Genomic DNA, 26,668 nt, shown 5'->3' on the forward strand with positions numbered 1-26,668 from the left:
ATTGTCAATAATATCAATGTATTTTAAGGCATTTATGTTCCCTTCAACAACATTAATTGTTCCGACACCAAGTAATGCATCCCCCGATCATTAAACTATACTTGCGCTGAGATGGAGGGCAAATACAATCTGCCAGACACTCTTCTCCGACCTTTCTCAAGACACTGACACGAGAATCTTTCCCAACGACTACCTTGCACTCATCACTGAAGATAACTTTACTCCAGTGTGCATAAACAGTTTTATGTAAAATTTCCCCTGCAATATGCCACTCGTTTTTTTCTTGTTGACTTTTTTTTTTCTTTACTGACCGTGTTTGGCACCCATCAGAATGTAACAGTAATGCTCTCATTAAAAATATAAGTAATGTCAGATCAGATTTACGCCGATGCTTTTTTACACAACGGGAAAGTTTTCTTATTTCCCGGTCATGAAAGTATTTTGGTCTGCCTGTTCTCCGAACGTTTTCTATATCACCCGGTGCTCATACTTATTCAAAAAACTGTAAACAGTTCTTTGTTTAATGACTGTCATTTTTTCGATATCACTTTTTCTGTAACCTGCATCATTTAATGCAGCAAGACGACTTTTCTGATCAGATGTCAGTTATTTTTACTTGCGATCCATTTTGATAAAATTAGCTACAACGTACGTGCAGACGCCTCTGACGTCATCACGCACGTTTCATAACCACATGTTTTTTCCACATGATCATCAATATATAGATGCATTGCCATCCCGATTGTGACATGGAGACGACGGTCAAATCTTGTTTACCTTTCCGTGAAGTGACCGCCATTGTTTTCATTGTTGTTTTACGAACACTTATGGCGGAGTACTGTAGTTACATAAACTTTTACTTTCTTTACCTAATTTGAATCATTGTTTGAAAAAGAAAACCGAAATGAACAACTTTAACTCATGCTAAAATAAGTTTCAATTAAGTAATTTACAGATGAGATGTAGAACGGTCGCTTGTTTCATGAAAAACTGTAAAATTCCCATTTATGTACATTTCATCTTCAATAGGGAACATTGAATTTTATTTTCGACATTGTACTATCGTAAAAGACGGTCGACAGATACCAGTGGGACAGTCAACCTCATAGATCGAAAATAAACTGTAAACGCCATGGCTAAAAAAAGAAAAAGACAAACTAACGAATAAGCAACCGTGACTAACCCAAAAAGAAACTGGTGGTGATCTCGCGTACCCCAGAATGGTAAGCTTAACCTGCTTCAAATGTAGCACCCGTAAATAGTATAATTTGGTATGTTTTACTGTAGGGCGTAGCAGCTGGTATGGATTGGAATCCCGTTTACGTTGGCAGTGAACTCGAATCTAAGAAAAAAGAAGGACTCCTTAAAGAGAACTATCCAACTGATGAGGGTTATATTGTACACTGGGACTATATGGAACATTTATTACACCACACATTCAATAACGAACTTGGTATTGCAACGGAGGAGCATTCCATCTTACTAACTGAGCCAACATATAATCATAAAGCTAACAGAGAAAAAATGACACAGATTATTTTCGAATCTTTTAATTTCCCTGCGATGTATGTTAAAGCAAAAGGAGTTCTTTCCCTTTATTCTTCTAGTTGTATTACTGGTATAGCATTGGACATATGTGACGGTACTTCTTATTCTACACCTGCATATGAGGGTTATGCACTTCGCCATGCCGTAAAGAGATCGCCTGTATCTGGGGGAGACATAACTGGTTGCTTAGAACGATCTCTCAATGATAGAGGTTATTCTTTCACTTCTCTGGCTGACATTAAAATCATTCGTTATATCAAAGAAAATATGTGCTACGTTGCATCCGATTACAAAAAAGAAATGGAAAGGTTTTCGACCGAAGCATCCTCTTTAGAAAAGAATTTTGAGCTTCCAGATGGACAAATTGTAAATATAGGGAGTGAACAAATTCGATGCGTGGAAACCTTCTTTCAACCACTTATAATGGGAATGCAGTTTCAGGGTCTTCATGAAACGATAAACGATAGTATTTTAAAATGTGATGTGGAGCTTCATAAAGATCTGTATGAAAATATTGTCTTATGCGGCGAGTCATCTCGGACTCCAGGGATAACTGGACGTATGCAAAGTGAGATTAATAAACTTGCACCACTCGTTAAGAAAATAAATGTAAAGACTCCACCAGATATAAAGAATTCGGCATGGGTTGGCGGTTCTATCCTTGCATCTTTACCAACTTTTCAAGGAATGTGTATCACTAAAGAGGAATATGATGAGATTGGTCCGAGAATTGTGATCAACAAGTGTTTTTAAACTCATTATTTAAATAAGATAACTGAATCATCTAACTTTAAACTATCTAATGTTTATCAGTGGCACGAATCAGCTGTAGATTTTAAAAAGAATTAATAGATAGGAATTCATGTTTTATTAACATTGAATAACAAATTCAAATATATTAGCATTATATTACATTAACAGTTTTTACTCTCAAGTTTTCATTTGCCATTCCATACATTGGATGAAGTTGATTGCTCATATATATATCATGATGGCCAGAAACACGGGTGTCATTCGGTTTATCGAGAGAAATGATCGTGAAAAAATATCTAACGGCTGTCAAGTATTGAGAGACGATCGTGAAAGTTCTGGTAACGGATCGTGAAAGACATTTAATCGAGAAGACATATGCAAGTTCAGTAAATATTCTAATTTAATTAATTACACAGACAAATTTATGGCAAAATAAAACTGTCTGTCAAAATGGTTCAATATTATGATCAGTATGTCAGAATATCCAGTTTCAAAAGTACATAGCTATTACAAAACGTCAAAAGGCAGATTGCTTCTCGACATTTCAATGACATAAAAAACGTAAACAAACACGATTTTTTCCCAAATTCGACTAGATAAACTACGTTTATCAGAATAAGGGCATTGTATTTGAATTAATTAAACGGTTTTCATAGTAATTTTGTATAAATATAATCTGAAACTTGGTAAAAAAAGAGCTATCTACACAAAATTGATTTTTTTGTATCGTGAAAGATTACGTACCGCATTTTTGAAGATCGTGAAAAGGATCGTGAAAGATCTGATGCTTCGAAGACGTTCACATTATTCTTCCATTATATGATAATTGATATTTGTTATTGATATTGAAAAAGGCTAGATAGGTCAACATCCTCAATAGGTTTAAGCCAAACAAGTAAAATGTTGAAGAGCATGGAGGATTCAAAATTCCAAAAAGTTGAACCAAATATGACTATGGTAATCCTTAGTTTTTCGAAAACATCTAAGTTTTGTAAACAAGAAATTTGTATCAAATGACCACAGTTTTGATATTCATGTCAACATTGAAGTGTTGAATACTGGGTTGATGATACCCTCGGGGACGAATAGTCCACCAGAAATGGCATCGACCCAGTGGTGTAAATAGTTATCAAAGGTAGTAGGATTGTAATTTAGTACGCCAGACGCGCAAATACATTAAAATTATCATTTGGACATTTGTGAACATGTTGTTTGTAAAAACAGTTGGATGATTGTGGGATGAAGTTGTTTTATTGTCATGTGAAGTACTCACTGATCATGAGTTATAGGATACCCATATTTTGTATATTGGATCCTATACTAAATGTCCGTCAGACAGGATTCACCTGACCCTGAATTTGCCTCATTTCATGGATGAAGATTCACCTTAGTGGTCAAGTCCGTATCGAGGATTCGTTAAGCTTTAGAATAACTGTCTGTTGTTATGATTGTAAGGTGTATATTTTCGACTTGTGCAAAGTTGCATTTATAAATTATTAAGAAACTAAGGTTTCAACTCCCTCAGGCAAAGTTGGCTTTAGATGAATTTGGCTATTTATGTTAGGTATTTTTGACATACAACTCTTCAACGGTTTCGGTACTTATACATCTTCGGATTTCAAATGTTTGGCTTTGAGCGTTCCTGATGAAGGTAAATCCAGAAAAGCGCTTCGGACGCAAGAAATTAATAACGTGTTGTTTTCAATAAATTATTCAACTAACATTGAGCTCGTTATCATGCATCATTCGGCAATGTTTGTTTTATGTTGTTTTGCCTTTTGAATATATACATTTTGTACCTGTATGCTATAGCGACAAGGTGTTTCGTGTATGGTGAACATGTCTGTCTGCATGTTTCTGATATGACCATGATGACTTCAGTTATGTTTAATTAATTAAATTATAGTAAGATTTCAATGCCTGGTTGTCGGTCAGAGTTCATATACTTTTGACCTTATGTTCCGAATTAATTGGCAAAGCATAACTTTTAAAATTGTCAGTTTCTAAGGCACTGTAAGGATCGAAACACATTTATTTGATTACGGGAAATTTGTAGAGATCTGTATGGCATGGTTCATCTGACCATGACCTTTTCTTATGAAACATTGACAATCTTAAGCGCATTTGACACTTCTAGTAAAACCCTTGATATGATAGACGTTCAACAAATATACTATCATTAGTAAAGCAAACAAGACATTATGTACAGCATTTGCGCTTTGATATTCTAAAGTATGTACTATATAGTTAAATCAATCTTTATCTGCGTTGTTTATAAAAAAAACTTAAAATGTTCTGTTGCACAAAATGCTGGTTATCGTTCAATCCAAAATTACACATGAAATGTGCTTTTTTTGCTATGATTTTTTGTTTGATGAATAACAAAACATTTGGTTTAAATGTTGCATATCCATATTATTGGTTAACTAGTGTCGGTCTGCCTGAAGTGCACTAGACCGATTCACAGAGCTGAATCTTTCACACTTATTTAGAAACGTTATTAGTTTGGTTTTTAGCACACCTGGCCCAAATGGTATCTAGTTTAAAACATGTGTGGCGTGACCATGACAACCAACCAAGATGGCCGCCATGGCTAAAAATAGAACATGGGGGTAAAATGCAGTTTTTGGCTTATAACTCAAAAACCAAAGCATTTAGAGCAAATCTGACAAAGAGACCAAACTGTCAATCAGGTCAAGATCTATCTGACAAGAAATTTTCAGATGAATCCGACAACCTGTTGTTTGGTTGCTGCCCCTGAATTAGTAGTTTTAGGAAAAATTTTGCTGTTTTTGGTTATTATCTTACATATAATTAAAGATAGAGATAAAATGTAAACAGCAATAATTAGATATAGGAAGATGTGGTGTGAGTGCCAATGAGACAACTCTCTATCCAAACAACAATTCAAAAATTAAACCATTATAGGTTAAAGTACGGCTTTCAACACGGAGCCTTGGCTCACACCGAACAACAAGCTATAAAGGGCCCCAAAATAACTAGTGTAAAACCATTCAAACGGGAAAACCATCGGTCTAATCTATATAAACAAAACGAGAAACGAGAAACACGTATATATTACATAAACAAACGACAACTACTGTACATCAGATTCCTGACTTAGGACAGGTGCAAACATTTGCAGCGGGATTAAACGTTTTAATGGGCCCAAACCTTCTCCCTTTTTCTGAAACAATAGCATAACATCACAACATATAAAAACATACGATAAAATATCAATTGGCAGACTTAACTCAATCAAAAAATTGATTAATGTTAAGCAAAGTAAGATTTACATATAAGGCAACATGACCAAAATGGTCAGTTGATCCCTTTATGAGTTATTGCCCTTTTAAACACTTTTCATAAATCTTAGTAATCTTTTACAAAAATCTCCTTCACTGAAACTGCTGAGCCAAATTAACCCAAACTCGGTCAAAATCATCTTTGGGGTATCAAGTTTTGAAAATGTGTGGCGTGATCCGGCCAACCAACCAAGATGGCTGCCACGGCTAAGAATAGAAAATAGGGGTAAAAGGATTTTAACTCAAAAACCAAGGCATATAGAGCAAATCTGACAGGTGTAAAATTGTTTATCAGGCAAAGATATATCTGCCTTGAAATTTTCAGATGGATCGGACAACCTTTTGTAAGGTTGCTGCCCCTGAATTGGTTATTTTAAGGACATTTTGCCGTTATTTGTTATTATCTTGAATATTATTATAGATGGCGATAAACTGTAAACAGCAATAATGTACAGAAAATAACCTAAAAATAAGTCAACATGACGAAAATGGTCAATTGACCCCCTAAGGAGTTATTGTCCTTTATAGTCAATTTACCAATTTTAAATAAATTTGTAAATTTTTACTAACATTTTCCACTGAAACTACTGGACCAAGTTCATTATAGATAGAAATAATTGTAAGTAGCAAGAATGTTCAGTAAAGTAAGATGCACAAACACATCACAATCACCAAAACACAATTTTGTCATTAACCAATCTGTGTCGTTTGTTTAATATTCACATAGACCAAGGTGAGCGACACAGGCTCTTTAGGGCCTCTAGTTTAACTTTCGAGGTAAAGTGTTGAATAGAAAAAAAGATAATAGCTTTTATGTTCATCCTTATCAAAATAGTTACAGGCTTCAACCACTTGCAGATTTATCAAATGGTAAAAGAAATACTGATTTCTGATTACTAGTATTTTAAGTCTGGTCACGCATTTTCTTTCACGATCGACAAAATACGTTGCCTGATCTTTCACGATCAAGTTTGGTTGATATTCAACAAATTCAAAGTTTTCATAAGCAAATTAACGCTTTTTATGGAGAACATACTTTAACATTACTGTACTATCAGATACACCAAAGATTAAATTTCAAATGTGTCATGATATTCTGAAATATGGCCATTATAGGTACAAAAAGCGTGTTATTTGTAATTAATTTCATAGACACGCATTGTGCCTTTTGTGTTTTTTCAAAAAGTACTTCATATTTTCTTTATCTTCTTTCACAGTTATGTTGAGAAAGTTGAATCATTTTTTTTGACAGACATATTTTTTTGTTCGGATTTGTTCCGCGATTTTTTCAAAGATTCTGAACTAGAATGTACATTAAATGTCTATCACGATCCGTTACCAGAACTTTCACGATCGTCGCTCAATACTTGACCGCCGTTGGATATTCTTTCACGATCATTTCTCTATATAAACCGAATGAAACCCGTGAGAAAGGGAATTACCAAATATATCTTACATGGTATATATTAATTTTTGATATTGTGTACAGTCTTTATACTAAATGAATTCAATTAGAAACAGCCACCTGTTCAAGTATATTTTCTTTAAGTAAACCGAAATAAAGCAGATGCAATTTTTTATTGCATAGTTATTGTTCTCAGTCAATATACTTCTTTCAGTACGTTATATTCTAATATCGACCTCATACTAAAGCTTTAATTGTACAGTATCGTCACAATTGGTCGACAGAAGTCCGTAAAAGACATCACAATACGTGGCAAAAAACACTTCCTTCTCAAATGTTCATTTCCTTGAAAATGAGAGTCTCCATTGTTTCAAATAAAGCTTATTGGTTATCAAAGGTACCAGGATTATAATTTAGTACACCAGACGCGCGTTTCGTTTACATAAGACTCATCAGTGACGCTCATATTAAAATATTTAAAAAGCCAAACAATTACTAAGTTGGAGAGCATTGAGGATCAAAATTCCAAAAAGTTGTTCAAAATACGGCTAAGGAAGTCTACGTCTGGAATAAGAAAATCCTTAGTTTTTCGAAAAATTTAAACTTTTGTTTACAGGAAATTTATAAAAATAACCACATTATTGATATTCATGTCCACACCAAAGTTTTGACTACTGGGCTGGTGATACCCTCGGGGACGAAACTTTCACCAGCAGTGGCATCAACCTAATGGTGTAAATAGTAATCAAAGGAACCAGGATTATAATTTAGTACGCCAGACGCGCGTTTCATCTACATAAGACTCATCAGTGACGCTAATAACAAAATATTTATATAGCCAAACAGTTACAAAGTTGAAGAGCATATACGTTACCAAAATTTTTGAAATTCATATAATAAATTACAAATGGTTTGGTCAATGTCAGATCCAGATATATAATCACATACTTATTCAAATGTGTTTTAAGTTATAAGCTAAATATTATTAAAAAAAACGTAACGTACAAGAAACTCAGTTAATTTATTAATTTTACTGTTATGAATATACATTTTTCTGTATAAATATGTATATATATATATATTCATTATTGAGCTATTTACAAATGCATTCGTAATCGTTTGATTATGTCAGCCACAGGAAAACACGATACTTTAATCCAGATTTTATAGTTCGTTCTTTTGTTGTACTGTTATATCACTGTCCCAGGTTAGGGGAGGGTTGGGATCCCACTCACATGTTTAACCCCGCCACATTATTTATGTGAGAGCCTGTACCAAGTCATGAGCCTGTAAATTCAGTGGTTGTCGTGTGTGTATGTGTTACATATTTGTTTTATCGTTATTATTCAAAATATTGAAAGTAGAATGGACACTACATAACAAACAGGGCAACAGAAAAAAACATGTGAATTAGTAAAAATGAAATACGACAAAACTTTCAATATATGTTCGTTTGATTTTTAGATTAGATTCTGGAATTTTCATTTTTTCAACTTTAGTATATGTATACATTTTGTACTGAAATGAATATTCATAGTAATGAATAATCGATATTCAAAAATTGAGTGTATGATATTCTTAGATTTTAATAACATGTTTACTGATATAGTAATCTAATCTGTTATTTTTGTTTGATATATATAATATATGTCCCGAACAGGTGCCCATATAAATACAATGTTTATTTCCGACACGTTTGGATGATTTATACCGGAAACTATATAAACAAATTTGTAACAACTTTATTGCTTGTTTTTTACTTACTTTATTAACTTTTCTTATAAAGTTCAAACCGTCAGTATGGCAACTGTAGTTGTAGACAACGGATCGTGGTTCTGTAAAGCTGGTTTCGCAGGAGAAGACAACCCAAAATCTGTGTTTCCTGCCATGGTGGGCAAACCGAGACAAGTGGTTTGTATGGATTCTTTGGATTTCCTTGATATTGTGTTTAGGCTTTAACAAGTATATTTAATTTGACTTAGTCGTCCTTAATAGTGTCGGCCGCCCATCGTTATTGTATTAATTTAGATAAGTATAATATATATTTCGTTGTTTTGATTGTAGATCTTGAGCAAACGCCTGGGGCATTTGTACAATAAAAATAGAGGGGCAGCATAAATAAAATATACTGCTACTGAAATGTTGTATGGATAAGAGTAAGATTGCATTGAACTTGATTTGTTAAAAATAAATTAAAATGATAAAGAATATGAACACAAAAAAGTATAACATATAATATGGAAAAGCAAAATAAAGGATCCATTTCCCAAACCGCTGTCTTCTTATACATTGTACATGATGTGAAGATAACTTCGTCAACACTAGCTATTCACAAGTTATAAGAGGGGGAGAATCAGCTATGGGTGCTCATGATGTTATGTTACTGAGAGCAACTAATTTTAAAGGTAGAAAAACATTTCCGTGAAAAACAGCTGGCTGTTATCAAATAATTGTTTTGATAAATATAGTACCCAGGCCGAGACTCTTTCTTTCTCTCTTTTAAGGTTGCTATTAAATATAACCAACATACCAGATTTCCATTATTACAGATATTTCCTTTTTTCCACCACAGGATGAGGTAGATTGAAATAATATTTTTCATATAATATTCAGGTGAAATTCCACATGCTTAAATTGCATTCAATATTTGATATGTCATATATAAATCAATAATTACATTAGATGTAAGTTTCATTATAATACGTTATTCTGATTGGCTAACATGTTATTCCGTAAACAATTGCATTTATCATGCATGATGACACGAGGTCCCACAAAAAAGTGCACAGGTGAATTAAATAAAACTGGATAAAAATCGTGTTTTCATGATTATGGCTAAAAAAATGTAATTATAAGTATTGAATACTTCTTTTTGAAACTTTATAGGGTTGTAAAAGCGTTGACCGTGCGTACATTTTTAGAATGAAGCGCTTCCGCGCTTCATACAAAATGTACTTCGGTCAACGCTTTTACCACCCAATAAATTTACAAAAAGAAGCATTCAATTCTTAAATGAAATTCCCGTTTACCTTTCTGTTACCTAATTTTTAATATAGTGTACTATCAACGTAAAGCATTATTTGTTTTATTATAGGGCGTAGCAGCTGGAATGGATCCTAATTCCGTTTACGTTGGCAATGAAGCGAGCAGAAAACGAGGACTCCTTTCGGTAAAATATCCAACTCAATTTGGTTATATCACAAACTGGGATGATATGGAACATATATTACACCACACATTCACTAACGAACTTGGTATTGTTACGGAAGAACATCCTATTTTACTAACCGAGGCTCAATTAAATCCTAAATTAAACAGAGAAAAAATGACAATGATGATATTCGAAACTTTTAATTTCCCTGCCATGTATGTTAAAGCAAAAGGAGTTCTTTCCCTTCATTCTTCTGGTTGTATTACTGGTGTGGCGTTGGATATAGGTGAAAATATTTCGTATTCTTTACCTACTTATGAAGGTTATGCACTTCGCCATTCTGTAATGAAATCGGAGCTGGGTGGGCGAGACGTTATGGATTGCTTACAGCAATCTCTCATTGATAAAGGTTATAGTTTCGATTTCTCTTCCGTGGCAGACCGAGAAATCATTCGTTATATCAAAGAAAATCTATGCTACGTTGCATCCGATTTTGAAAAAGAAATGGAAAAGTTTACAACTGGAGGATCCTCTTTAGAAAAGAAATTCGAACTTCCAGATGGAAAAATTGTCAGTATCGGCAATGAACGAATTCGTTGTATGGAATCTCTGTTCCAACCATCTATTGCTGGAAGAGAGTCTCCCGGGCTTCATGAAACATTAAACTATAGTATTTTAAAAAGTGGTCAGGATCTTCGTAAAGATCTGTATGGTAATATCATTTTATGTGGCGAGACATCTCGAACTCCTGGGATAACTGAACGTATGCAAAGTGAAATCACTAACCTAGCACCTCTCATTAGGGAAATAACCGTACAAACTCCACCAAATATAAAGAATTCAGCATGGGTTGGTGGTTCAATCCTTGCTTCTTTACCAACCTTTCAACAAATGTGCATCACTAAAGAGGAATATGATGAGGAGGGTCCGATGATTGTGCACAAAAAATGTTTTTAAACTCGTCATTTTTTGTAAAATTGGATAACTGAATGAAATTAATTCAACTTATCTACTATACATGTGTTGTATGAATCAGCTATGGGTTCTTTATAGAATAATGATTGATCGGAAGTGATGTTTTGTATACATAGAATAACGATTTCAATTACTAGTATATCAACATCATACTACAACAAATATTAATAGTTTTGACATCTCAGGTTTTCATGTAACCGTTCCATAAAATGGATGATTTTTTTCTAAGATATAAAGGCAAAAAGGGAGATATCCCAATAAATCTTGCATATACATGTGTACATAATCATATTGTTACAATAAATCTATGGTTGTTTACTTACTTTGGAAATTGTGAGATTTATTTTTATATCTTTTATGTGTGATTTTGTAATAATCTCATCATGTTATTACATATCTTTATATTTATGTTTTATTAGACTTATAATATTTAGGAGAAGGCTATCTAAGTTGTGATAACTTGTTTCTGATCTTGTTTGTTATATGTCATGACAAATAAGATATGTTATATGAAAAAATATATAGAAGATGACGATTAAAATAATAGATGGAATACAGAGGGAAATAATAGTTTACAAATGATTAAAGACTTTGAAACAAACTATGCCCGATCCTTATGTAAATGCACATGGCATTTTACGTGGTATAATTAATGGAGGGACACTTAAATGCACGTGTAACTTCAGTTACCAGGGTGTGAAAATGTATGACTCTGAAAGTGTTTTTCTTGACTATAAAGCATGCGTCCTTTAAATTATGCTTCAATCCGAGAGGGGGAAATCCAAAAATGGTAGATAAGCTTTATGGGTTTTGTTCATTGGTGAACGCCGTCCGATGACATTAATTTTCGTCATTTGATCTGATAAAGAGTTATTTCATTGACAATTTCACCACATCTCCTTGTTTTTTTCATATGGATCCTTTTAAAAAGCTAGTGCGAGACAAGTGATGTAACAATTTTTTGAAGAAACAGAGAGATGGACAGTCTTTTGCCATGTTTATTGAGTTGTCTTTTTACCAATTATTGTACCATACTCGTAAAAATATTCTGAGAGTATACACGATTTGATGTGGTAGCAGATACTAAAATTGAGAATGGAAAGCTCTTATTGCTGTTCTTAATCTTGACACTTGCTTTATCGTTTTTAGCAATACATTACACTGTATAGGATAAACAATATGTTTCAAATTGTTCCATTCCGTTAAAAGGATTCTAGTAAAACTATAAGTAGTATCTTCTTTCACTCCGGTTTTTTTAATCAATAAAAACTAGTGCTGAAAGTGATATTAAACGCCAATCAACTTATCAAATGTGTAAAGACCAATGGGGTAAGTTCAAGTCCCAGAGTAGAGGGTAGTATCAATCATGGTGTTGTTAGCGCTTTGGTACTGACAATTTATATGCACATCTTGTAAAAGGAAAAAATATCTTCGACATTGTCAAAATATGGACCGTTGTTCCAATCTTATTCGGCAATCCTCGGTATAATCCGCTACTATCCTATCTAGATAAGGGTACGGCCGATGCCGAGTTGTGACGAATATTATTTCTCAAATATCACACACATTCGTTATCAATGTCGTAAAATAAACCTTCTTTTTGATAGAGATTGAGAAAAATCGGGTAATCCATGAACGTCCAATAATTTATTAATAAGGATGGGCGTGGGTCAAATCTAAATAGTAAAATAGTCTATTTTGATAGTTTATACAGTTTTGCATTTACTGCAAGACGTGTTAGTCTCAAGTACAAACAGTTTGAAAATATGATTGAATTCAGGTAATTGCATAAATTTTGTTATTCAAAGTGTGACGTAGGTGTACTTTGAACATTGAACAGAAGATTATACATAATCTAAAACGTATATCCAGTCGGCTAGCACATATTTCCGACCAAAACAATATATGATGGCAAATACTTAACTTACCATACCGTTTTATTTCTTTTTTTAATTGAACTATTTTTCACTATCTTAAAAATTCGACTCTGTACATATATAGACCAACTTACAAAATTGAGATTTATCGGTGCCCTATTGCTTTACCAAAAGAATGTCGAGTATATTTATCATCAAACATCAAACGTTAACTTGTTAAACATCATACAATGTAAATAAAAATCAATGTTGAATAAAACAATAGATACATAATTGATCATAATTGTATGAAGCATATGGGGTGATCAGATGGTACAATGTGTTACAGCTAAGTCTTGTCAACATTGATGCTGTAAAGGAGTATTTAGATTTAATTGATGACTATGCATTTCTGGCCTTTTTTTCATTCGTGCAAATATCCATTCTAACATATAATGTTGTTAGGTGACGCTGGATTGAGGCTGTCACATACATGTATGAGGGAAGACCAGTCGTGTAAATAAATACTGAAATAACTATTCATATTCCGGGCTGAGTAAGATAAATCAAAAGCGCTTCCACTTAAAAAGCTCATCATATATTCTAATTGTAAACATATGAGCTATACAACTGAAATTATGTTGGTCATAGAAAAACTACTACTAGTGGCCATTAGTATAATTCATATACGTTTTGATGAAATGGCAGCTTATCTGTTTCAATCTAAAAAAATGAACGACAATAAACATATAAGTACTGTAATCATTTTGCTGATTCAACCTCATCTTCCAATCGTTTATTATTTACTCGCTATTGGTGTGTTTTTCATATGGACCCTCTTTCACCATTCTCCTACATGTTTGAATCTGTCACACATTGAATAGTAACAGTTTGTCTATTCAGCATTTTTGTCTTTCCATTTCTATCAGTAACTTTACATCTAAGTCTTAAGAATGGGTCGGACTATTTTCGCAGTATTTACACTTGTTCTTGTTTCTGCTATCTTCGTTCAAGGTAAGAACCATTGGTCTGAAAAACTTTCATTTATACTTTGACGTGCTGTAATTATTGTTCTTCGGTCTACCTGGTATTTTTAAAATGATAAACACAGAACATCACCTAATTTGTGAAATTTAAGAAATATTTTATAAAAAATTTATTTCAGATACTGTCAGTCTTGCAGATCCATGTGGAGCATTCTGCGACTCCGCTACAGGAAACGGTAAGTTCAAACTCTAAATTTAGAATTTAGCAGGAGTCCACTTTTTGTGTTGAATGTTAATTAGTGTGTAAAAGTACTGGTGGTATTATATTTCAAAAACATTTGTGAATGAGGGGCGAAAGATATCAGAGGGACAGTCAAGCTACATGAAATAGATCGAAAATAAACTTACAACGCCATGGCCAAATTGTAAATTATCCTTTCAAAAAATCTTTACGGAAAGTGTCCGTTGCAAGGTTCATTTGAGATTTATGTCTTTCATTTTAAAATTTGTAAAACCTTCGACAGCAGCTTATTAAGGAAAGACGGTGTGAACTGGGGCCAATTTAAACAGAATTTCAGATTTATTTTTGTAAAACTGTTTTTGTGAAATTATGACATGACGTCTGTTTGTGTTTTGGGTATTGAACAACACTTTTTCAAAAAGTTTGCAGATTTCTTGCCATGACGTATGGTTGCAACATGTGCTTTATAGGATTTTTTCTACTCTCGACTTTGTGTAAGTTTCTGTGATCCTGAATCAGTCAAGCAATTTTTAACTTCTGATGTATACAAAGCAACATTTCTTTTTTAAATATTATTTTTTACCAGGAATTATTGGTAAAGGAGGAAAGGTAAAGGACAGAGCGGAATGTATCAGGAAATGTAACGGTATGTATTATTTATTGTTACTAAAGTAACATCTATATCTATCATGCATAATTACTACATCATTGCTTTCGAATCAATATCAGATCAAACATTTTTATGGGGATTCGATTTTGAAAAAAACACCCACGTCGAATTTTTTTTGTATAAACGTTCAGCACAAAAAAAGTTTTTTAAAACAACTACTGTTATTTTATAATTTTGTTATTAATCATTATATACTTACAAGTATAATGTTTGCAGATCTCGCTGATAAAAAAGAACAATTACTATTTACCAAAAATGTAAATTTGAACATACATATGCCATCGCAATGTAATATATTTTTAATTTTTCAATGTTGAATATGGCTTATTTCGAATAGCGTGTTAAAAGGGCGATGTCATTTCAAGGGAATATGTTTTGATAAAACTTGACAAATCATCATCATCATCAGCTGTAACATAATACAAAATATTAATCTCACGTTTTTAATTGTAGACGGAAATTTTTATGACAACTGCATCAAGCAAGGAGACAGAAGTAATTATGCATACTAGAAATCTCATACATGTATACTAGTGCTATTGTGCAAAGAATACTAAAAATATCATCTCTGTTGGATGTTTCATATTTGCAAATTAGCTTTTGACCGAAATGTGTTGTATGATGTATATAGATTTTCGGACTTGTCAGTCATGGTCATACTTTGAATTTTTAACATGTTGAATGAAAACAAATAATTTCGTAATACTTTTCTATATACATTTAATAAACAGGACTTTGTATTTACCGGTAGCTTTCGACAATTTAACTTCCAAGGGGGGTATGTTTTTTTTCTCTAAAATGAGACTCTAATCCCCAATTTGATGAACAAAACATTCTAGTTGAGCAGATGATCCAAATATTTATTCTGAATGCAAATCCCTCCATACATTATACAAGGTAGTGTAAATTTTGTAAAAAATAATCTGATAGATCGCGTCGAAAAACTAAATAAATCTGGTCGCGCTCTGTGCAAAGAAAAACAATTTTGTACAATTTGTTTAAAAATAAAAGGGGGGTCTACATACAGATGAATATTTTTTTGTAACATGATGAAACTATGCTAATAATCTGTAAAGGGTTTTTTAAACAGCTAAACATGATTTATATTTTTTTTTGCACGTTATAATTATCGTTCAAGAACCTTAAAACATATGTAAATGTGTATAAATATTCTTTTGTAGAAAACCCCACACTTGCAGCCTGCATTAAAAACTGTTGTAAGTAATTTTTTTCATTTTTATGTTTATATTTTAACATGCAGCGTCATTGACAATCCTAATAATATGTTTTGAAGAATCATATCGGTTTCAAGTTTGTACTATTAAAGCACATGCACATTTTTAAAAATGAGCCATTAACGGTGAACACAGCTTTATTGATTTGTTTAAACGTCCATTGACAAATATTTGATATGATAAAAAAATCAGGACAAGTCCATTCATTAAGTGCTTGAAAAAATGTATGTTGAATTAGGAACCACACGTTCTTGTATTTCAGGAACATCAAAAATAGACACCATCAGTATGGGTAATTAGTAATGTCGGACTAGAGATTCCGAAGCAACTTCCGAAGCAACTAAGACAGTCGGCTCTCCAGACATTCCCCATTCCCGAAGTCCTGCGTTTAATTGCCGAGTTTATAAGCTTCGGTCCTTGCTTGGAAGTTGATTCCGTATGCGACCCTCTTTCTTTATATCAACAACTTTGAAGGCATCGGCTATTAGATATTCTTGGGCAGGTGACAAGGAGAAAAAAACTGTTCTCTTTTCATCTGTTGCTACGCATACTTATATTTTTCAGCGCGAAAGTTATTTTCTCTTTTGGAAACCATTGCATGATTGCTGAATTTTGTGTAGTAAATCATTCATATTCATCCTGTCTTTTACAAGGTTAACAAATAATAAAATCCTGCTGCCCCCTCCAAAAAATCAAATTGTCAACTGCTAACAACACTAAGATCTATTTCAAAAAATGTACTTCTAACATTTCACACATTACCAGGTTATCGGCAGTTTTTTCATAGAGGGGCCGGTAAATCGGCGGGGTATCTGCATGGAAGAACGCGAAACAAAATTGCCATTTCACGATGATCTAACAATTAAAAATGTCTTGCACGTTAACCTTTTAAAAATGGCAAAACACTTGTACGTTTTGAAAATAATAAGTTTGGAACTTTCTTATATGCAAGAAAACACTGTTTTTTTATCTAATTGATTTAAAAATTATTTTACAGTTACGTTTGCACCACAACCAGAACCTCCTGCAAGTGCATAGATGAAGATGCAGTATTTCAATATTGAATTGAATTGTAATAAAAAGTTATTAAGCCAAGAGAGAGAAATACTAATTTACTATATTATAAGAGAACATTTATACAGTTTATGAAAAATATTTTACAATTCGTGCTTTGTTCTAATATTTATGCTTACAACATATTTGATTTGCAAATTTCATATAAGTTCACTTTTATCTAGTATACATATGCTGCTTATTTATAAGCTGACATTGAAAAGTCACACATCGGTATTAAAATACTGATATTAACCCGTGGAAATTTGAAATAAATGAAATTTGGCTTATATGCGTAGTTTTTTCCTATCTTTTCCCTTTATTTCAGCTTTTCGAAGTTAGTTTATATTTTATATCAGTTACGAACTTCGATGCATCAAAGCTGGATATTTGCATTTGTATTATCTTTATAAGAGATGTGTTTGATGTAGTGTTTTGTACTGTGTGGGATTTATTTCTGCTGTTCTTTTTAACGTATCATATTTTTTCTCGACATGCATGAATTCCAGTGACATGTTTTTAAATGAAGATAAAACTTGAAGACAACAACCATTTCCATGAAGAAAAAAAAGACATAAAATCAAAGACATCGATTGTAATTAAAAGTCCTTTAGATAACTATCTGATTCCCTTAGGTTCTGTAACGTGTCAATATTCTTCATATTCCTCCACTGGTGGTTCGAATCCATCCTGAAGCAAAACGCATTTGAATTTTTATTTCATTAAAATTATAATTGATTGGACACCGACAGTATAAGCGTGGAGATAAGAAACTTTGAGCTAGCTTTAAAAACTGAGAATTCGTCTTTACAGAGTGATGGATGTTTTTATTGTTTTTTTTGCTACTTGTAGCTGTTTTGACAATGTCTGATACTGATAATTTTTAGTAAAGTTAATTTGCAAAACATATTGGGTTTGGTCCCTTACTCTTAATCTAGTCAACATGCGAAAATATTAACTACTTGATATTGTTCATTCCATCTAAGTTTGATAAAAGTCTGAAACCTTGTCAATTAGTGTTTTTGAAATGTGTCTGTCGTCCAATGTTGATAGCGCTGCAGATCTTTACGTTTTATCAAATAAAATTTAAATTGCATTGTATATAATTTAGAAAATTGTCAAAACAAAAAAAGTGGAAAGATAAAAAAAAACATTATGCAAGGTAAACGAAAATCAGACGATTAAAAAACACCTAACGCAGTTGTAACGCTTAACAAGAGACATCCGGACATTGTTAGCACCTGTCTTAAGACAGGAAGCTGATGCTCAGTGGTTGCCGTTTGTTGGTGTGGTTCGTAAGTGTTTCATTTTTTTTCCTTAATAGATTAGACGGTTGTTTTTCCTGTTTGAATGTTTTTACACTAGACATTTTCGGGGCCCTTTATAACCTACTGATCGGTGCGAGCCAAGGCTCCGTGTTGAGGACCGTACTTTAACCTTTAATGGTTTACTTTTACAAATTGTGACTTTTGATGTAGAGTTGTCTCATTGACACTCATGAATACCACATATTCTTAATATAACTAATTACAATCCGAAATATAACTAATTACAATCCGAAGCGCAATTCTTTAAAAGTATAGTCGTATCTAATTAACCATATAATATGTTTTAGTATTCATCAAAACACAACAGTAATTTATTAATTTTTTAATACATGTAATTCCATATTATTTACCTCATAAGCACATAGCACGTCCATTACATGCTGTGACATTCGCTCATCTTCATAGTCTTCAGATTGGCATAATACTTCAATTTGACGTAATTTGTCGAAGTAGAAGTCTCGTTCTTTTTCTAAGGATTCCTTGTCCATTTTAACCTCCATAATCTGGTAAAATGAAACACTATTATTCAAAGCAATGAATTTATGACCCGATTTATTCTAGTTGTTTTAAATCCCTAAGGGAAAATTGGTCGTCAATATGAATTTTGGCCTCGGTTTGGATTCGTTTTGATGTTCTCGAAAGATTTGTCAATTCGTTCACTTTGAACTAGTTTCTGGATTTTTAAAACATTTTGATTAAGAGCATCACTAAAGAGAACTAACTGTTTAAATAAGCATTTGGTGCAGTAACATTGATATCGTTAATGTTTCACTACGATATCTCTGCGGGTGGACTGTTCGAGTCTGGAGGTACACTAGTGAGCAACCCGGTAGCAAGTTTTTGTTTTATACCGGCATCATTGAAGACCGTTCTTTGACCTATAATGGTTTACTTTCATAAATTGTGCCTGGAATGAAGAGTTGGCACATACCACATCTTCTTATATCTATCAACATTATTTTAAATCTGATAAAAAAAAAAGAGCTCTGATCCGTTGTTGTTATTCTTTAGGTTGTTTGAAATTCTTTAAATTTGATAGTTTATTCAATGGAACTCAACTTTAAAGTTGTCATTTGGCATTTTAAATCATACCTTATCTCCTTGTTTGTACTTCAGTCATTTGTTGCTATAAATTAACCAATGCATACCTGCTGCCTAAGTTCGTCAAGTTCTACATCTAATTCACTACTAGGTCGACCTCCAGATTCCACTCGATATGTGGATGAGGATGAGGCTGAGCTCTTGTTTGCGTTTCTTGCTACAATAATTCAAATAATTCCATTAGGAAACCATGTAAGGGGTATTTTTCTAGATCTTTGTTTAGAATATGACAAAAATACGTCCGCAACAGTCTTCTTTGTTTGTTCTTTTGTTTTTAAGTATGTTCATTATGCGTATGATGACCCATTGTCATGAAAATAAATAGTTTTGCATTAAACTGGCCATAGTACCCATACTACTTTGTCAATACTAATTGCCATAATTTGAATGGATTGGCACTATGCTGTTTGTTTTGTCGATTCAAAATAATTTTATATTAAATGACATTAACACTTTATAAATTTCGGGTTGAAGTCATAAAACTTTGCTCAGTGCTTGGAGCATAAATATCATGCTCGAAACATGAAATCCAGCATTTTGATTGGTTGATTTTCGAGTACATGTACGAGTATAAAAAACTGACTCGAAAGCGCTATTCAAACTTTACCTTCTAATGGAACACTCACACCCAAATAAATGAAATTCATGGATGTATAATTACGCAGAAACGTTAGGATCTATATATACATGAAAAAGGCTACATAAAAGAGTTCATCTTAGGTCCACTTTGTTGAGCATATTAATGTGATAGTATGATAATTAAGTATTTTGATGTGTCATTATATATCATAAAGTTTAACATGTACACATACTCGTTCTACATTAAAAGTTAATAAAAATACAACATTTTCTTCTTATTAAGAGGTGTTGGCATATTTTTGAAATTCAAATGTAAATAATAAGCCTGTTCTGGTAGCTTGGATTCTAGTAGTACTGTAACACATTACATATATAATACAATTATACTTTTATATTATTGTTGTAAAATTACTATAAATGTACTATTTCTAAATTGCTTATTCTGGCTTTGCTGAGTTAATTCCCTTTGGTGTCCTGTTCTGACTAAAATAACTTACATGATCTCTTTGATCGTCTGGCAATGACAGACTGTGGTCTATCTTGTGGTTGGCTGTATTTCATACCTCTACAGTTTGCATCAAAGTACAATTTGAACCATTGAACAAATTCAAAATTATCTTGAAACCTTCCCTTTACCAAGCGCTCGACTGGAATTATCTAAAGTACAAAGTATTAATTTTATTTCCTGGGTGCAATGCTATGTATGTATAAATGGTTAAGGAATTATAGAGGCTGACATACTTGAACTAAGAACAATCATTTAATTTAAAAGCTCAAAAATGAAAATGTTGATTAAATAATACATAGTGTGCTATTAAAACACTTCCATTCTTCAAAGTTATGAAATATGCATTATACTGAGCAATTCAAACTCCTGTTTAACCCAAAATAATTATAATGATAAAATTGAGAATGAAAATGGGGAAAATGTCAAAGAGACAACAACCCGACCATAGAGCAGAAACACGAATGAGCTTACCTTGTCTGTTCCAGTTTTATTGAAGGCATTCTGTAGTATTTTGAAGTTATTTATAGATTCATGCTCCAGTTTGGTCTGTACTTTGACTCTTTGAAGTGGTACCTTACCTATATTATGTACAAAAACATGTGAATAACTAGAAAATTATTAGAATCAACAAATGTTAACGACTTTACATGTCAGTTTTATGCATCTGTCTTTGGTTAACTTAACTAGTTGTCTCAACAACACGAAAAAAGCACTTACTTCACCAATCTAATTATACTAAATGACTTATCTGGTTTGGTATTTAAAAACGGCTTTCATTGAGTCACTTCTGCTACAATGCCAACCTTCATTGACAGTCACACCTTTACTTTGATTCTTTTAAGGCGGACAGATTCGGTTTTATCAACTCGATTACTTATACATGTATTATGATATTTTACAACTGTTCCCTGTAACCATCAAAATCGTGTGGCCAGGCATATTCTTCAATTTTCTTGATATTGCACATATATGATGATATGTATGTCTAGATAAAAAACATAACTTATTATATGAGAAAAAAAAATGGTTGCAATGGTAATTTAACAAAAACAATAACCTTCCATTTTTGCCATGCAAAAAGGCAGAAAATGTCATTTGTGTGTGCTTATTTTTTATATGTTGTATTTCTTTGAATATTTTCATCTTATGTTCTTTCAATGGACTTTGTCTGATTATTCAATAAATTCAAAAAGAAAGATTGTTCTACCAAAAACACTAAGTTTCCAGTTTTTTCCAAACAAGAAAAAGCTGTTATTATAGTGGTTTTTTTTTCGTGTACTGCATGTTTGATCTTTGGACAGTATTATTCATTACGTACCAGGAAACAGTATATCAACAGCCTGACAATAAGCAGCCCCTGTAATATAATATATGTTTCACAGTGACTTATATTTGTTTGTACGTTTTTATGACAATGCTACCGTTCAAATTTAGGATATATACAAAAATTCTGAATTTCGGATTTCTAAACCCTGAGTAGCTATATTTGTCTTTATGCAAAAGACATACGAACCTGTAATAATTCGATTAGTATATATACGTATGTATATCGCATTAAAATGTATATGTACTATTATAATTGATGAAAACAGATATGTACATTTTAGCTCAAACAGTTACGACAGTATACATTACAACCTTGCATTGTCTTTGTCATTTTCCATTTCCTTTGTCAACCCATTTTTTTTATTATTATTTCCCGATTTTTTTAGTTGGTTCAATGTTTCAGTTATACCAAGCAATATCGTCATTGCAAAAACGAATGAACACTCTATACTACATATGTGTCATGTCTGAAGTTTTCGTCCGTGATATAGAATGGTTGTGTGTTGTTGTGTTTTTTTAACTCCTGCTTTTGCCCAATTCTCTGTTTGTTTCTCTTTAAATTTCGAAATACGTCTAAAATTTCAAGAATATAAAGCAACTGTTTTCAGCACATACATTTTTTTGTAAAAAGGATTACTACCTGTACTTAGCTCTTCGATCTTGTTGTAGTTGGTATTTAAGATACTATTTATCCAATGAATGATGTCATTTCTACTCAGGTTATGAGAATTATGATTGTTAGTTAATCGTACGTTGATTGCTGTCATTTTATTTCTGAAATGAAAGTTGGTACCAGTAGTCAGCATGCATAATTGAAATACTAATAATAAAAGAAATGTGTTCTATTGTCAGATAGAATCCTTTCTTTATGTGATACCATTAAAGATAATATTCTCCTTTCAATGGCAGTGTTTTATACATAAGTTCTTAATCACAAAAAACATTTCGCTACACGATTTTCCCCAGTATGCTATAAATATGATCCAATTGCTGGGTAAATGTCTTTAGTTGGTTGATACCCCAAGAAATATATCCCACAATTAAAAAACACAAAATCACCTAAAGAGGACCAGCGAAAAAAGAAAAGTGCCTCTCCCGATGTTTGAATTTGTTTATATTCTAGACATGATTGAATATAACTTGATTAAGCAGAAGCATCCGAAGGTGCGACATAAAAAATCAAACATATACACCGATAAAGATATAGAAAACATATACAAGGAATTATTATTTGGTAAAACCTTTCATAACTTATGATCATCAATGCTCTTAATCGTCTAATACTTTTTATACCTTTTAAAACTTTTTTTTTCAAGCGTCCCTGATTAGGCTTTTGAAGACTAAACTTGCATCAGGCGTGACAGCATATTAGGATAAGAATCATTTTCATAACAGCGTAGACAAGACCATTTCATGGCGCTATCAGATTAACAATTGAATGTGTCAGATTAGGTAAGTGTTCGTCTGTAACACCCAACTGTCATTTCGAACGTCTTAAAGACATGTAAACCGTGGGTCGCAAAAGGTTATAAACACCTAAAAATAAGGATCATCATACGAATAATTAGCAGAGGAATCAACCATGTGTGTTGATTTAAATGTTGAATACTTGTAATAAACTTTTTTTCTCGTGTCCCTGCATGTTCTTTACTCTTTTATTATATTTAAATCCCCACTGGAAAGCCTCTGACAGACTGAGTGAGCGTAAAAACACTGGTATCGATAACCGATTCTCCAATATTTAAATCAAATGAATACAATTAACACACTAAACAACAATTGAAAACTTTTTTTAGATTGCAGTATAAAGACAATAATAGTGCATTGACTTGACATATCAACTATATAAGGATTCGGCCCGAAACGTGAAAATGCTCGGCTCAGCCTCGCATTTTCCCGTTTCTAAGCCTCATCCTTATATCGTTGATATGTCAAGTCAATGCACTATTATTGTCTATATAAACAATTTAAAGATAAATGATTCAGTATTATTTCCAATATAAGTATTGCGGTTGTCCACTCCGGGTGTTATGAAAATGATTATATTTCTTTAAAAAAACAAAAAAAACTTTTCCAGCACTGATAGAACACAGGATTAACAACACGCAACGATAGTAGCAGCATCACACATTATGCTCTTGGTGTACTCGACATACCAAGCTAAATTATAATGGAAGGTACTTAAAGTTATGTTTGGTCAAAGGAATAAACTGTTTTACTTCCTCACACACTGTAAACATTACATCGTTTTACATTTCTCCTTTAAGGTTATACCAAAGCGACTATATCCAGCATCAAGCCTTAATTAACTTTCGTGTATCTCTCTTGGTCTTAATTGCTCTTTTTTTTAATATGGAGCGCCAAAACTAAAACTGTATAATCGGGTATCAAATTGGCATAGTTAATCTCTTATCAGCTTAGAAATCAGAGTTTATTTAGTTCTTCATAGATGTTTATTAAAATACTGAATAGATATCATAAGATGAGGTATATCATAAGATGAGGTATGAGTGTCAATAAGACAACTCTCCATTCAAATCACAATTTGTTAAAGTAAACCATAATAGGTCAAAGTACGGCCTTCACCACAGAGCCGTGGCTCACACCGAACAGCAAACTATAACGGGTCACCACAATGACTAGTGTAAAATCATTCAATCAGGAAAATCAACAAATTCATCTATCTAAAAAAAAACGGAAAGCGAGAAACACTTATGAACCGCATCAACAAACGACAACATCCAAACAACATATTCCTGACTTAGGACAGGTTCAAACAAATGCAGCGAATTTAAACGCTTTAACATGTGCCGACCTTCACCCTTACCCGAAATAAAAGTGTAACATCACTCCATAGATAGATATAGCCTATAATTACTGCTTTCACAACCCTATTTAAATGTTCATTTAACTGGACTTACTGCTGGTTGTTCATCTCAATAGGATACTTTGGTAATGATGAGAACGTGTCGCTCGACAACTTAATTCGATGTATCATTGATGTTCTTTGTCGTATAATGTACTAAACGTCATCAGAATTTCTTCAATGGCGTCATATCAGCTAAGATCAGCTAAAGGCGATTTTTTAAATGTGAAAAGTAAAAACAAATATTTACTAGAGTCCACGAAGCACATGTTAGTCATTTAAAGTAATACATCGTATGGAATTTTATTTTTTTTCGTTTGTGGCAACTCGGTTTGTCGGTTTCTCTTCATATTTTGAGTTTTGAAAGTCTCGTTGATATCTTCCCTTTTTTAATTTTAAATCGTACACAATTTGTAAAATATGCATGCATGTACGTGCACCTTTCAAATGACCTTTCACGGATAATTAAATTACTCATTTTGTTTCGTGTAGAGAATATTTCGAAAATTGGACTTACCTACCGGCTAACAGTATGAAGATACAAAACAAAGTATTAAAAATTAATTAACAAAGTATGTCGATATATTTGCTTCAGTGATTTACAGCCAGTATTAATTGCTTCTACTACTTGTGTTACAACGTACATGTATGAATTATTTATATCTTTATGGTTCGCTAATGCATAACTCGAACGATTTCATTTCCTAGAATAAAAATTTCTACTAGGTCAAGCTTTATTGTTCTTCAAATAGAACTAGTCCATCGTTAATCAGCTAAATCTCCTGTGTTTTGATGAATTATTAATTGTATGTTTAAAGTGTTTTCCATTGATTTTTTGCATTTATTTCTTGTAAGTTTTTATTTAATTTGTACAAGCTTAAGAGTCTTATTTCTATGGAGACTTTAATTATTAAAGATGTCAATTAATTTTGATTGTGGCTTTATTTACAGAAGCGATGTTCATAAGATCTTTATATAAAAAAAATTGTAATAATGAACGGTATGCAATATGTTTAAGAGTTTAAGACAAAATACATCATGAACTTTTTTTAATGAACAAGATTTTCAGAATTGTTTATACATAACAAGTAAGTTAGCTAACTACTTTCATTCGAATATGAAAATATCAGGGGGAAAAACAGACAGGGCCGTGGTAAAAAATGAAAATAAAAGACCAACACCAGTCGATGCACAATTAATGCTACGGATAAAGATTGAGCATCACGAACTCGGTAAAACTTCGAAAAGAAAATCAGTGCTCCGGAACAGTTTGATAGTCCCTGCTTTAGTCTAGTGACACCCTTCGTGTTGATAATGTCAAGTAAATATTTGGTGATAAGTGACAAGAAAAACAGAGGGAGAGCTTTTGGCTACAAGTAGAACATATGATGACCATCTGTGACACAGATATAACATAACGGCCAACCGAATTATGATTGTGTCAAAAAAACTTTAGACATAATGGCTTCGGTTTTATCACCCAGAACCCTCTCGTATAAGCAAGAACACTACAGCAAAAAAAATCATAATAAACACTGCCCTTTCTTGGATTTTGATAAATATGTCGTCAACGGAAAGCTTAATACCAAAATTAATGATAAAATAGATGATTTTTCTTTTCCTATAGTTAATTAAATCATCAATTTTTAGTTGGTGAAGTTTCGATGTCACCATCTTATGGTGTTTTTATATCTCAAATTTATTTAATTTGGCTGGTCATCGGTATGTAACAACGTATTTGGTTTTAACTAAAGAATCTCTGTATTACTGACACACACTATT

General features: G+C 32.6%; 3 protein-coding genes and 1 long non-coding RNA gene across 4 annotated transcripts; 3 read left to right on the forward strand and 1 right to left on the reverse strand.

Annotated features, from left to right (window-relative positions):
- The first annotated feature begins 1,293 nt into the window (after window positions 1-1,293).
- Window positions 1,294-2,385, forward strand: LOC134708176 (actin-like). The gene has a single exon (XM_063568512.1). The coding sequence runs from the start codon at window positions 1,303-1,305 to the stop codon at window positions 2,299-2,301; it is 999 nt and encodes a 332-aa protein (XP_063424582.1). The 5' UTR covers window positions 1,294-1,302; the 3' UTR covers window positions 2,302-2,385.
- Window positions 2,386-8,716: 6,331 nt separating this feature from the next.
- On the forward strand, window positions 8,717-11,460 carry LOC134724941 (actin, cytoplasmic-like). Its single transcript, XM_063588333.1, has 2 exons — window positions 8,717-8,922; window positions 10,106-11,460. The coding sequence occupies exons 1-2, from the start codon at window positions 8,812-8,814 to the stop codon at window positions 11,117-11,119; spliced, it is 1,125 nt and encodes a 374-aa protein (XP_063444403.1). The 5' UTR covers window positions 8,717-8,811; the 3' UTR covers window positions 11,120-11,460.
- Window positions 11,461-13,910: 2,450 nt separating this feature from the next.
- LOC134708186 (uncharacterized) lies at window positions 13,911-15,384 on the forward strand. The gene is made up of 4 exons (XR_010105814.1): window positions 13,911-14,007; window positions 14,159-14,215; window positions 14,807-14,866; window positions 15,344-15,384. It is a non-coding gene; the product is annotated as an uncharacterized LOC134708186 (long non-coding RNA).
- Window positions 15,385-17,494: 2,110 nt separating this feature from the next.
- Window positions 17,495-25,538, reverse strand: LOC134708192 (microtubule-associated protein RP/EB family member 3-like). The gene is made up of 8 exons (XM_063568532.1): window positions 25,404-25,538; window positions 22,661-22,794; window positions 22,013-22,051; window positions 21,166-21,272; window positions 20,684-20,843; window positions 19,655-19,764; window positions 18,857-19,009; window positions 17,495-17,868 (listed from the first exon to the last, which is right to left on the reverse strand). The coding sequence occupies exons 2-8, from the start codon at window positions 22,785-22,787 to the stop codon at window positions 17,827-17,829; spliced, it is 738 nt and encodes a 245-aa protein (XP_063424602.1). The 5' UTR covers window positions 22,788-22,794; window positions 25,404-25,538; the 3' UTR covers window positions 17,495-17,826.
- Between the last annotated feature and the right edge of the window lie 1,130 nt (window positions 25,539-26,668).

Source organism: Mytilus trossulus, chromosome 1 (assembly GCF_036588685.1).
Source record: "Mytilus trossulus isolate FHL-02 chromosome 1, PNRI_Mtr1.1.1.hap1, whole genome shotgun sequence".
Lineage (NCBI taxonomy): Eukaryota > Metazoa > Mollusca > Bivalvia > Mytilida > Mytilidae > Mytilus > Mytilus trossulus.

What these genes read in the sequence shown, in the direction of transcription:
- LOC134708192 (XM_063568532.1), bottom strand. Translation starts at nt 22,787, where the DNA reads ATGACAGCAATCAACGTACGATTAACTAACAATCATAATTCTCATAAC. An exon ending in ATAAAACTGGAACAGACAAG is followed by an intron (nt 20,844 to 21,165) that starts GTAAGCTCATTC and finishes TTTGTACTTTAG; the next exon opens with ATAATTCCAGTCGAGCGCTT. An exon ending in ACGTGCTATGTGCTTATGAG is followed by an intron (nt 17,869 to 18,856) that starts GTAAATAATATG and finishes GTTTTGCTTCAG; the next exon opens with GATGGATTCGAACCACCAGT.
- LOC134724941 (XM_063588333.1), top strand. Translation starts at nt 8,812, where the DNA reads ATGGCAACTGTAGTTGTAGACAACGGATCGTGGTTCTGTAAAGCTGGT. An exon ending in TGGGCAAACCGAGACAAGTG is followed by an intron (nt 8,923 to 10,105) that starts GTTTGTATGGAT and finishes GTTTTATTATAG; the next exon opens with GGCGTAGCAGCTGGAATGGA.
- LOC134708176 (XM_063568512.1), top strand. Translation starts at nt 1,303, where the DNA reads ATGGATTGGAATCCCGTTTACGTTGGCAGTGAACTCGAATCTAAGAAA.